General features: G+C 51.9%; 1 protein-coding gene across 3 annotated transcripts in view; it reads left to right on the forward strand.

Annotated features, from left to right (window-relative positions):
• Nucleotides 1-12,821, forward strand: part of SORCS3 (sortilin related VPS10 domain containing receptor 3) — a 313,332-nt gene that overhangs the window by 18,053 nt on the left and 282,458 nt on the right. Inside the window, exon 1 of one of the 3 annotated variants that reach the window (XM_083845054.1) lies at nt 10,678-11,491. The exons of 1 other annotated variant lie outside the window; for it this stretch is intronic. In XM_083845054.1, coding sequence (XP_083701180.1) covers nt 11,056-11,491 — 436 coding nt within the window. In that variant the 5' untranslated portion in view covers nt 10,678-11,055. Of the gene's footprint in view, nt 1-10,677; nt 11,492-12,821 lie in introns of those variants that run through there. One more of the 3 variants, XM_083845050.1, reaches the window with a different exon arrangement.

Genomic DNA, 12,821 nt, shown 5'->3' on the forward strand with positions numbered 1-12,821 from the left:
CTAATGAGGAGAAAATCCTAGGGTTGTCTTTGTCAGGTCTGGCTTGAGGGGGAAGTAGGAGACCAGCAGCAAAGTTAAAAGGCAATCTCAGAGCAATGTTACATTGCAGGTGTGTGTGCAGCCTCATTGGGGACTGCCAAATCTAGTGAGCAAAGATTTCACCCTCTGGTCCCAGCTCAGCCAACACAGCTACAGATTTTCTCTTGCTGGTGTGGAGGGGAGCACGTACCAGGTGCTCTGCTACCTAGAAGGGTAGAGCCCTGCTCTAGCAGGTGTGAAATCTAAGTCCAAGACCTAAAGGAGCCCCGAACTGAGAATTTGAGATATTAAATCACTCTCTTTGCTGCAGGGAGAGATGTAACCTCAATGTGAATGGGGGTGTGTGAGCTCCCTCCTGTGTCTACTTGTGTGATAAAGGTGGACCTCGATGAGGGACCTCAACAGAGAAGACTCTTTAGCTGCCAGTTAAAGGTCCTTGTGAGTCTCCTGTGTTGGTACTGCAGTGATCATGGCAGTGCAGGGGAAAACCTAGAGAGAGGAGTAAGAAATACTCTGTTTGTCTGGGCTGGGGAAAGTTAATTGCAGCATGAAATGCTATTACAGTATTAATGAGAAATTCACTTGTGGAAAGTACAGTGTCAGCCTGAACCTGCTATTTGTAAAATTTACATAGCAAATAACTAATACTAATCTGTTTGATTTAATCAAAAACTTCGGTTTAAAAAATATTTAAAGAAAAAATTAATGACTCAGAGAAAGACTTTCTCTGTTAAAGTTTGCTTCTTCCCTCTGATTTTCAGAGACCAGTAACCTCCATATTTCAGAATTACAGATGAGTAGTGCTTGAAGATCATATTTTAACCCTATTTTGTCCATTTTTTCTTAGATACGTGATAGAAGACTAGAACGAATAACTTCCAGCTGATTTCTTCTGTTTCTGTTTTACTTTCATTGGTTCTTTTTCCACGCTGTCAAGCTTCTGGGGGTGAGGAAGTATTTAAAAGGCGCAATGTGAGGAAATAGAAAACATTTTCCCTCCCCAGCTGGAAAAAGAACAAAACACCTGAAATCTTTAGTTTCTTCGCATCGTGCTACAAAAGATAGAAGAGGAAAGAGGGGAAGAACATTTCCTTTCCCCAAAGTAATAGAATTGAACTGGCAAGGAAGTGTGGCCAAACGAAGGGTTAGTGCCAGAAAGCTCCTCTTTTTTTTCACCGTACCTCGAGTGATCTATGAGCTACCATTCCTTTCCAGCAAACATTGTTCCCAAGTCTCAGCTGTTTGTAAGTTTGAAATGATTTTTAAAAAGAGTCAGCAAAAAGCTGTGAGTGGAGAATGTGTTCCATCTTGGGATAACGTGGGGTCCAGGTGCCCCCACCCTCCTTTCTCACCCAGATCTGATTCCATGTCGTCCTGTTGCCAGCCAGATAGCATGACCGGTGTCGGTCAGAAAGTGCCAGCATCTGTCTAGTAACCGGGCTGAGATAAATCCCTCAGGTGTCACCCTAACATTTCTTACTTTTTTACTACGGACACACCTTTAAAAAGGAGTAACAGCTGAAGCACAGCTATTGAGAGGAGCCGAGTGTGAATGCTTTCTGGGGAATGTCTAATTGTATAAAGGAGTAGGAGGGGTGGGACGGCCAAAGCCCTGGTCAGAACTTCACCTTCAGAATGGTGAGGCAATTTCAGCTCCATTTTTCAGCTGGAAAACTGGGAAAGAGGTTTTAAATGTCTTGCTCCAGGCTCTGAAAGGGAAACCAGTGCTGGTTTGACCACTAGAACTCTCTCCTCTCTCTCTGTTCAGACTACAGTCAGCCCCTTACAGATTAATAATCTGTAATAATAGTGCCTTTCAGCTTTTATCAGACCATCTGATCTGACCTGTGGCTGTGAAGATGAAAGGCCCTCTTTGCTCCGGTTAATCCCCCAGGCCATCTTCTTTCCTTTACCTTTTCTATCTGAATGCATTATTTCCCTGTCCTGCCTGCCCACTTCTGGCATTTGTCTCCTGCTGCCTTGTAACACTGATACTGGTTTACGTCTGACTCTCTGCAGAGGACTGCAGCCACTTTGAACAGCAGCTGCCTGTTTAGAGATGCTTATGAGTTTCCTTTAGTATTTCCTCTCCTCCCTTGGCAACTCCTCTCAGTATGATTTATGAATAGCAAGCATAGCTGGGGGTGATGCGAAGTATCAACACCTCTGACTTGCAGTGATAGGAGCCAGGGTAATTAATAATAACAAACCAAGAGCGTTTGCTTTGCAGGGAGGTCACGTAGCCGAGGAGTGCTATTCTGTATTCTCTGGGAACAGGGGAAGTCAGTCCTAGCCCTTCCCTGTGCAGTTAAATCTGCATGTCATTTTCCTTAGATAATTAAGTAATTCCAGCCTTTCAAGGAGAGCGCCTCCCCCCTTTTCCCTGTTAGCTTGCAGATGTAGTACATGTACCTTGCGGCAAATCAATGTTAACTATATTACCATGCATTATTGCAGTAATGGAGTAGAGTAAGCCTAAGGAAAAATGTTCAACCCTTGGCGATTGCATTATGAGCATGAGGATCTTTTATGTAGCTGGCTTATTAATTGCACTTTCATTTGCGTCCCTGAATTTTAACCCCTTTGAGATTGCTCTTCAGCTCCAGAGTACAACTAAAATCATCAGGTACTGGACAGATTCAGAAACGGGAGAATGTCAAGAGTGGTCTCTATGGTGCTGCACTGGATGTCTGTAACAAAGCTGAGGAACCACCAAAAGAAGGCAGCTGCTAAATTGCTTAGCAGTATGCAAGATAAATATATTATGTGCTTGGAGCAACAAATGTTGTGGTCAGGTGCTCATTTAAGGGAAGGGGAGTAATAAAAGGTTTTGACTCCTCTGCCTGGGCACCCAGTAGTGCCTGCTGCATGTTTTGTGCTGCACAAAATGCAGGCCCTTCCTCCTCCTCCTCCAGATGAAGTCCCTGATTTGCCCCAGCAGCATTTTTGGTTTGTGAAGATTAGCATTCTTCGAGGTTCCCATTCACCCTGTCTGAAGGCAGTGAACCAGTGTGCTGTCTGCGAGAGGCACAGTCAGACTTCAGAGTGGGGATTTTCTCTTTGCTGCCTTTGCAGGCCTTTTCCTAAACTCTGATAGGAGCTGTAGGCATCACTGGAACTTAAATAATTATTAACTTAGTAATTGGCATTTGCTTCATGGAAGTGATCATGCAGGAGTGATCCCCAGTCTTTGCCAGCCTGGTATTGAGCAAGCATCACATGGTGTGTGGGTTACATGTTGTACACTTCACGGGGCCAATCATGTTTTTCTAATTTCCTGTGGTTGTGCGAAACTTCAATGAGTCCTTAGGGAGCTGAAGCTATGAGCCAAGACATTCTAGCAAAGGCTGTAATAGCTGCCGCTTAGTTTTGTCCTACTTCCTGGCTTAGAAGTGTTGGGAGCATGAATTCACCTGGGACGACTCCTTTCAAAATGTTTCAAACCCCATTTACATGAGATTTGATTCAACCTGGCTCTTCTCAGGAGTCAATGTGAGATCTGTTGTTGCTAAATCAGTGCACTGGAGATGTGGGGGACTGCCAGGACGGGCTTGGTAAGAAACACCTGCCTACAGCCAGCTGCTTCTTGCTGTAGTTCGGTGTTATTTTTTTCCCTGTATTAATTCTTTCTTTTCATTCTGTTCTTCCCCACTAGATATACACCCTTCCACTCATGTTGCCTGGCATAAAGTCTTTCCTCAGTGCTGTAGTTCAGCGTCTCTTTTGTTTGGGGTTGGTCTTAAGAGAGGGCAAAAAATAACCATAGATGAGAATCTTAAAAGGTGGTTTTTTTTTTTTATTATTATTTTTTTGCTGTGGGAGAGAAAACAGCACCAAGCTGCGGCAGGTTGAACATCCTCCTATGAAGTCCCACCATCAAAGCCAGGGTCCCTGCCAGACTTGTTTCTCTCTAGCTAGCTAAGAAAATTCTGCCTTTGTGCGCGCACACGCACACAGAGCAGCTTTGGATTTACCTTGAGCAGAGAGGAAGAAACAGCTCCTTGCCCTTGTAGGTCTATCTCAAGCTTTGTAGGGGAGAGAAAGGGGGAAAGATTTGCCTGGAAGAGGAAACAAAGTGGAAAAAGTACCTGGGGTGAGAGCAAAGTCTTAATTGCAGAGAGTTTCTGTGCCGCTGACCGAGCAGCTCCATTCTTCTAGTGTGAGCTCTGCGGGGTGGGAAGAGCCACCTTCCATCATTTTTCTCTTGTTTCTGATTTCTGGGAAAGTGTTTTCTAAAACACCTCCTTGTGCAGTATCTGATTGGCTCGAGTCTATCAAGGGAAGTTTTCATCCTTGTGGATTTGTGGGTTCTTGCTGTTTCTTTTGACAGTAGCCTGTGGGGACTTGAATGTGGCTGATGTTTGGTCCCTACTTGTTTGAAGCTACTAAGTCCTGCTGAAAGACAGCTTGAGTCCTGCCTCGACTGGAATTTCCAATATAGGCACTGCTGGTCCTTGCCACAGGGGCCACGGCATGGTGGAAAAGCAGGGAGATTCTGTCATGAAACTTTGCAGTGGATGTTTTTGAACTTTCTCCTTGTGCTCTTTTAGATCAGACCTGGTTTTCTTGGCTTTAAATTTCTTCCCTGGAGTTTTCTCTGCCAGACAAGGTGAGGAAATGAATCTGCTGGGATTACTGAGGACAACATTATCTACGTGCACTGGGAGCCTTGGAGAAGATGTGATCATCTCCAGTTAGTGATGCCTTCCTTAGCTGTCCTCTTGGCTGAAGTTTGTGTTGTGTGACTTCTCTGGCCTTTTGGGGACCTTGGTTTACAGCCTGCAGTACAGCACTGATGGGCGGATTGCCCCTTAATGTGCTTTAGGGTTGGCACTGTTGCAATCTTTGGATCGTAACAGCGATCTCTGCGATAAGACAGTCCCAGGGCTCCTCTAGAAGGGAAGGCTGCTCTAGGATCAGACCTTCCTGCACAATGCAGCATGGGGAGGGACAACTTGAGTCTGACAGAGCACAATTTGTCCTTCATTGGCTGCTTTCACATCTTCTAAAAATCTCTTCCTTTCCCCTTTAACCGAGTCTGATCCTATTGTTTAGCTGTGATTCACCCATTGTACTGTGCTTTAGTTAAAGTGCGGTTGACTCTGTTTGAGAGAGAGGTGAATGAATTATGTCACCTCCCAAGATCCCATTTTTAAAGGCTTTATAAATGCTAGTCACTTCTGTAACAGCCTTATCTCAGTGGCTAGTGAAATCTGGTAGTTATCAAACCCTAAATCAAGGCCTGTGCTTAAACACAAGCTATGCTTGGGTCACGGACACATCTTGCTCTGACAGCTGGGGTTACTGTCATCAGCTACGTATTTACCACAGCTTCAGATGTGCCAGCTGAGCTCCACCACTCTCCCTGACATGCTTCAGTCAAAAAAAAAGGAACAGCTGAAATGCTTTAACTGTTGTTAACGGGGGTCACCTGAGCAGCACAGTGGTCAGGGTGGGTACCTCTTCTGCTGGCAGAAGGGGGAGGGTGTTTGAAGGGTGTTTCCCCAGCAGCAAGACGTGACAAGGTTTAGCACTGTGCCTGTCTTCTTCCAGAAGTTTGTGCTAAACCTTGCCCCTGAAGCTCTGGCGAAGAGCTGCATGTCCCTGAAGTCACAGTAGCCCCAGCTCCTGCTGTGAATGTCTTGAAGAGAAGACGTGAACCTTTCCAGGTCCCGCTGTGCCCTAGGGAAGGAGTGGAACAAGTAGAGAATAGGTTTTAGGTTTGCTAAGATTCTCTTTGCACAGCAAGGCAGTGCTTGTGCTCTGCTTCTCAGAGGCAAAAACCACCCCTAAACAATCACAGACACGAGGCTTCATTAACAACAAGAAATGAGGAGCTGATGAGAGGTGCACAAAGCTGCTGCTAGACAGGAGGATTGCTCTTCTCCATGGAACCTGTAAATTGGAGGCAGACCTTGGGAGGGGAAGGGAAATTAGTCACTTACGCTTTCTGAATCAATGACCAGGTCAATATTAGTCGGATTCCCTGTTTTTAATCAGATTTTCTCCAGAGGGGATATCTTAGTACTCACAGCATGTTCTTGGATATTATAACATCTTAAGCCATGATTATGCCTCTCTTCATTATATGTAGCACAGTTAGATCCAGCTTGCAGAGGAGCTCTTTGAATTCAGAAGACAAAGAGAGGCTGCAAGTTTAAATGCCCTGACCCAGTCAGTGTCTTCTAAGAGACTCCGAGGAACACGCTTTCAAAAATTTGGCAAATGCTTCTGAAAATGTTGGATTTTACTTAGGTCTTGGATAATTTGAAATTGGGGAGACAGGTTCTTGTATTTCTAGTGGGGTTTCCAAGACAGAAATGTACGTGACCTGCAGTATGCAGTGAATTCAGCACAGTGAACTTGTGAGCTGCGCAACTAATCTCTGTATATGCCGCAAATCCACGCACTGTTTCCACTCTGATCAGCTCTCTGACGTTCCCGATGATGCCGAAAATTATCAGCAGAAGGGGATTTTCTAGTCTCGGCTTTAGGAGCAACACCAGCACCCAACACTGACTAGGAACGTGACCTGAAACCTGCAGAATCTCCCCAGGGTGTTCACAACCCCTCTGCCTTCTCTGTGGGTTGCCGAGTCCTTCGTCTGTGCTCTGCAGCTTGAGCACCTGTTGAGCAACCCCAGCAGTGGGTGAGGACAGTGGGGTTGTCTGAGCGCTCCTGATTGAGAGGGGAATTCTCCCTCCAGACTCCTTCCTGCGGCACCTGCACGGTGCCCGCCAGCAGCCGCTCTTCAGCTCCGCAGCGAGTCCAGCGGTGCTGAAGGCTCCCTGCCATGGTCCTGCCGTGCTTTGGGGGCAGGCTGGTCTGTGGCACACCCTGCCTGGCTGTGCTAGGAGGAAACCTGTCCCGCAGCAGGGGCAGTCCTATACCTGTAGAAACAGGCCCGCGTGCAGGCAGTCTCCAGTCTGACGTTACAGGGACATTTCAGCTCTTCATTGTTTTAGCTTACGTAGATTCAGGCCTTTCCTTAGCAGACTAGACAGCGTTATCACAGAGCTGCTTTGTTTTCCAGTGGCTGGTCTCACCCGTAATAAATGGGTTAAAGTTAAGTGAAGCAAGCATTGATTTTTCTCTTAGTACGTGTTGGATTTCCTCCCTTGGGAGCGCTTGAGTTGTGTGGGAGACCTGCAGAGAGGTGAAAAGAGTGCAGTGAGTCTGGGGCATTACTTTCTGTTCCTATCCCTCGATTTCCCTCTCATGATCTCTTCCCCGACCCCTTTCTTTCTGGTTCCGGTAAGAAAGGCTCCAGCTCCCACTCGGGACTTTCCTGGGATGACAGTGGCTGGGAGACAAACTGTGGGCCCCCGAGGAGGCCTGGGGGTGTGCAGCCCTGCAGGAGCTTGGGACCAGGACATGCAGAGCTGGGCAAGGCAGAAGGGATGGGGGTAGTGATGGGGAAGGTATTGACAAGTGTGGTTGGAGTTAACTCTTCGGTTGCCTTTTTTTTTTTTTCCCAAATAAAAATGACGCAAAATGGGGGAAAAAAAATACACAATGAAAACCCCAAATGATCAATGCTGCTTTAGAAGGGCATAGCATGGAATAAATGCCAGGATCTATTTCCTTCTTACTGTAGCTAGTGTCATTAAACTTGTTCCATCCAAATCACCCCCTCCAAGCAAACATAACCACCCCAATTTTCTTTCCTTAACTGAACCCAGCTCCCCCTCGGTTGCAGGCATATTCTGCTACTTTACGTTTGTGCCACAGTTTGCCTTCCGGAACATTTACTTTCTTGCTTACTTGGAAATCTTGTGCACTGCCCGGTGCCGTGGCATATGGTTGCCTTACATCAATTAACAAACAACGTGGTCCGACCGAACGTAACGCCAACCCCTGCTTCTTCAGTGGATGTTTGCAGCTGGGCAGGGATTAAAGCAGATTGTAATGGATTAGACCAGGGATTAAAACAGCCTGTAATGGATACTGTGCTGTAGGCTTCCCTTTCTGTTCTTGGAGACAGACTGTGCAGATCTGGGGTTGTCGGGTGGTTCCTCCCTGTCACCCTGTCTCGCAGGGGGTCAGGTTTTGGTGCAGACCTGAAGATCCTGCAACGGGGATGCTGCACGCTGGCAAAGCCCCTCTGCTGTGCGCTGGCGATGGGCACGCAGTTCGCGGATCGTGCAGGAGATGGGGGTGTTGCTCACGTTACCTTTGTCTTCCAGCGCAGGGAAAGGATGAGAGAGCACCGCCGCTTCTTGCCTTGGCACCACGGCCTCTGCTAAGGGCCCCCGGCTCCAGGGCGAGCGGGTTTTAACAGGGGGTCCCGCATCATCTGTGGGACTTCAGCTGTGCCCCTGTTATTTAACAGAGATGAACAGGGGGGTCAGGATTTTCTTTACAAGCACCAGCCCTTCTTCTGGGTATCCATTTGAGAAATGAGGGCCTGGGGTAATCTTGCTGACAAGGTGTGAGCTGAATGTCCAGGACTGTCCCTGAGCGTGACAAGTGTGGGTGATACTCACTGAGCGTGATTTTAGTTGTCTTCTGTCTGCAGGGCAGGATAGACCTGCTGTCGGGGTGGTGGTAGTACTGCCCTAAAGAAAGCACTGGTGAGCACACCTGGGCATGGAGCCCATCGCACTGTGCTTTGTCCCACACAGCTGGGCTCTTGTGGTGACAGCGGGATGCGGTGGACACAAAGCGATGGCTTTGGTGGCAGGGTTTGGGAAAGGAGATGTGTCAACAGGTCCTGTCTTATGGTCACAAAGTCAGGGATGATGCCACACAAATGAGCGGCTGATCCAGGTGAGAATGAAGACTGTGTCTTAAACGGTGTCCAGCAAGGCTGAGAGGGGTGGGCTCCACGACTGGGTGGACCGTAGGGCGGCTACACAGTGGGAATTGCTAACCTCATGGTGGCTTTCACTCCACGGTGACAGCAGTTCTGGACATGCAGACGGCCAGGAGCAGCACCGAGCTGCTGCCGGGCCCGGGGGGACCGGAGAAACCTCAGGCACTGCCAGGGGACAGTTGCTGTGCGTCCCAGCAGCAGCCCCGCTGCAGGACGGGCAGCGCAGCCCCGTGCGGCCAGCAGCGGCGAGCCCCGGGGCTGGGACGCTGCCTGCCGCCCGGGCCGCCCATCTCGCGGTGTCCCGTAAGGACGGAGCTGACAGCCCCCCCTCGGGGTGCCATGGGGGGTGGGGTTGGGGGGGGGGGGGAGCGGTGCAGGGACCGGCCCCCGGCCCCGCCACCCCCGCAGCGTTTCGGCAGCGCGCTTTGGGAAGGAGCCGGTTCCGAGGCAGGACTGACATCCGCCGGGCTGGGGGCGGGGGCTTTGCTTCCCCTGCCCCCGCCTCCCCCTCCCTCAGAGCCGTGCCCGCTGCTGAGGACCCCCTCGGCTCTGTGCCCCCCACCCCGACCCCCCGGCCCCCTTTCCCCACCGCTCGCAGCAGCCTTTGCTCTCCTCTCCCCGCGGCAGCTCCCGAGGGGCAGCGGGTAGCGAGGCCCCCCCCGGCACCCCCAGAAGCAGGACGCGGGGATGCCCCCGGCCTGGCTCGGTCCCTTTGTCCCTGCCGGGCTGGAAAAGCCATCTGGGGGGGGGGGAACTGTGGAGCCGTCCCCGCTTTGAGATGGGTGCGGGTTTGGGGGGGGGGGGAGGACCGCGGGGAGAGCCGCGCAGCGGCGGATCCGTCCTTGGCCGGCGAAAGAATGGCTGATGGGGTAAGCGGGAGGGTGGGCTGATTAACACAGCGCTAATTATGGCCACTTTCCGAAAGGAGGAGGCGAAGGAGGGGGTGAGGCCGGCCGTGGGTTTGACGCGAGGGGAAAGTGCCGCCGTGCTGCTGCAGTGAAGAGCTCCAGGGGCATGTGGCAGGGGTGACCCGCACGGGGGGGGGCGCTCCTGCCCAGCGCCCTCCCCCGTGCAATTCCCCCAAACCTTGTCCGAGGGCTGGGGCTGCAAAAAAAAAAACAAAACAAAAAAAAAAAACAAAAAAAAACTCCTTGGGCATTGCCAAGGGAAAGTAGGTGTCCTGGCCGGGGGGGGGGGAAACGGGAGCTGCCATGATCCGAAGAAATCCATCTCCACGCAGCCCTGGGACGATGCCCCAGAGAGCTGCCCGCAGATAGTGCCCCTCCTTGGCCACCCCAAAAAAACCCTCCCGCCCCCTTCCCAGCCGGGGACGCTCCCCTGCGGGTTCCCGGGTGGCCGGGGCCGTGGGGGCGCTGGTACCCGGGGGGGGGACGACACATCAGCCAGGGGCTTCTCACCCCACCTGCTTCTCCTCCTGCCCCTGTGCACGGATAGGCACGCGTATAGATATAAATACGTATGTATAGATACACCCAGGGCGAGGAGTGCCCCCGCAGCTGTACATACGCGTAGGGGCGAACACACCCGGGGGAGAAGAGGGCTGCTTTGCCTCGGGCGGGGGCCCGGGGCGGGAGGGAGCCCGGGGGATGCTCCCGCTGCCTGGGCGCCGGGTCCCGCTCCCGCCCCCGGCCCCGCTGCCGGCCCCCGGCGGCGCGGCTCGGCGCAGCGCGGCTGCTTGCGGCGGCTCGGGGCTGGCTCTCGGCGGCGCCTGGCGAGGCTCGGGGCTCCTCCCCCCGTGCGGTGGTACCCGCTCACTTGATCAAATCCTCGAACGTGAACAGTTTCACTGAAAAGCACTTTTCAAAAAAAAAAAAAAAAAAAAAGAGAAATCCACCAACAGTAAGGAACAGCATCCAACTACCGGGGAGAGTTTTTTTTTCTTTTTTTCCTTTTTTTAATCTTTTTTTTAATTTTTTTTTTTCCTCTGGTCACCGTCTGAGAAAAGGGGGAAGAGAAAAGGAGAGCGAAGAAAGAAGAGCCTTTTTATTTTTTATTTTTTCTTCCCAAATAATAATTATTATAATTAGGATCCGGCCCCTAAAAAAAAAAAAAAAAAAAGCCCTAAACGCAGCGCCTCGCCCCCCCCCCTCCCTCTCCGAGCCCCCCGACTCGCTCCGCCAAGGCATGGAGAAGGGGACCCGCCGCTCTCCGCCCTGCCACGCCGCCCTGCTCGCCTGGACATGGCTCTTACTTCTCTCCTGCTCCTGCACCGGCGCCGAGATAACTTGCGGCCCCTGCTCGTCTCCCTCCCGGCCTCGCCTCGGGCTGGAGCAGCGGCAGGCGCCGCCGCCGGGATCGGCGGGGAGCCGGCCGCGGGGCTCCGGGCAGCCGCTGCCGGGCGGGGAGCCGGGGGGCAGCGCGGGGGCGGGCGGCGCGGCCGGGGGCCGGGGCCCGGCGGTGCGGAGCCGGCGGGCGGCGGCGGGAGGCGGCCGGGGGCTGCCCTTGGCCGAGGGGCAGCGCGGAGCCAGGGCTCAGCCCCGCGGACCCCCGGAGGAGGGGAGAGCGGCGAGGCTGCGAGGGGCAGAGGAGCTGCGGCTGGGCAGCACCACCTTCGCCCTCACCGGGGACGCGGCGCACAACCAAGCCATGGTGCACTGGTCCGGCCACAACAGCAGCGTGAGTATCGCCGCCGCGGCTCGGCTGGGCTGGGCTGGGCTGGGCAGGATGGTGCTGAGCTCGGAAATGCGGGGGGGGGGGGGGGTGCGGGGAGGAGAGGGGTGCTGAGCGCCGCTTGCTTTTACGGCCGGGGACACCACGGAGCCTAGGTAGAAAGAGAAAAGTTTTCCACGGGAAAAAAAAAAAAGAAAGAAAAAAGAGGGGGCGATCCCCACCCCTGCCCGAGGGGTGAGCAGCGATCCCCGGCGGCTGAGCTCCACCAGGGGGGCCAGGCTGGCCGGAGCCTTCTCCCTCGCTTAGGGAAGCCCCCCGTGTCCCCACCTGCCTGCTGCCCCCTTGCACTCCCCATGTGTGATGTACACCTTGGTGTGCTCCCCTGCCTCCGTGCCGGGGGGTGAGTGATGTACGGGGGTGGTGGAGCAGCCCTCCGGTTCTCAGCTCTGCGTGCTGGCGGTAGGAGAGATGCCGTCGATTCATTAAGGGCCGGGGAGCTCCCCAGCATGTTAAGGGGCTCCGCGAGGAGGCAGGTAGTGCGAGCACGCAGAAAAGTTTTTAAAAAAATCGATGCCGGCTCCTGCCTTTTCCCTGCAGTCAGTAATAAGGAGGAGCTGAGGTGTCCCTGAAAGTTTGTGGTGCTCTGCGTGCCTGTGGGGGTGTCCCCAAAGCCGCCGTGGTGCCCCCATAGCGCAGGGCCCTCCCTCGCACCCTGCTCTGCAACACCCGGCAGATGGCTGGGGACACAACTTCAATTTTCTTCTAACTCGGTGTCAGAAACACCATTTCCACTCTGCTGTAAAGTCTGAGAACAGGCGTAATCCACAGGACTCTTGGAAGCCTTCACGGCTGGTGACAATATTCCCATTATTCTGATTACTGTAGCTCGTCACTGCCTCCAAAATGCCTCTTTTATTGTTTTGCCGCTATTGGAAATGTGCATAAAGCAATTAGCAGCACGGCACAGATCAGCTGGATTTTCAGCTGTATTCCTCATGAGATTGATTAGTCATTAAAGAGCAAATTATCTGTCTATGTATCCACCTATCTATCTGTGCATCAGCCATAACTTCATAACGGGCAATTCAACCACCTCCTTATATTTTTTGACTGGAAGATTTTCTCTATTTATTATTGCTTAGGCAATAATGCTGACAGCGACGTAGATGCTACTTTGATTTAACCAATTTTTTAAGGCAGTTGTGTTTGCCAGACATGAATTCCACTCTCATTAAAGATGAAAGCAAACATTGAAGAGAAAAATAGCAGCATGCTATATTTTAGCATTACACTTGTCTCTAGGACTATTTATTTTTAATATAACATGGCATGTAAT

Source organism: Anser anser (genome assembly GCF_964211835.1).
Source record: "Anser anser genome assembly, chromosome: 7".
In the NCBI taxonomy this organism is placed as follows: Eukaryota; Metazoa; Chordata; class Aves; order Anseriformes; family Anatidae; genus Anser; species Anser anser.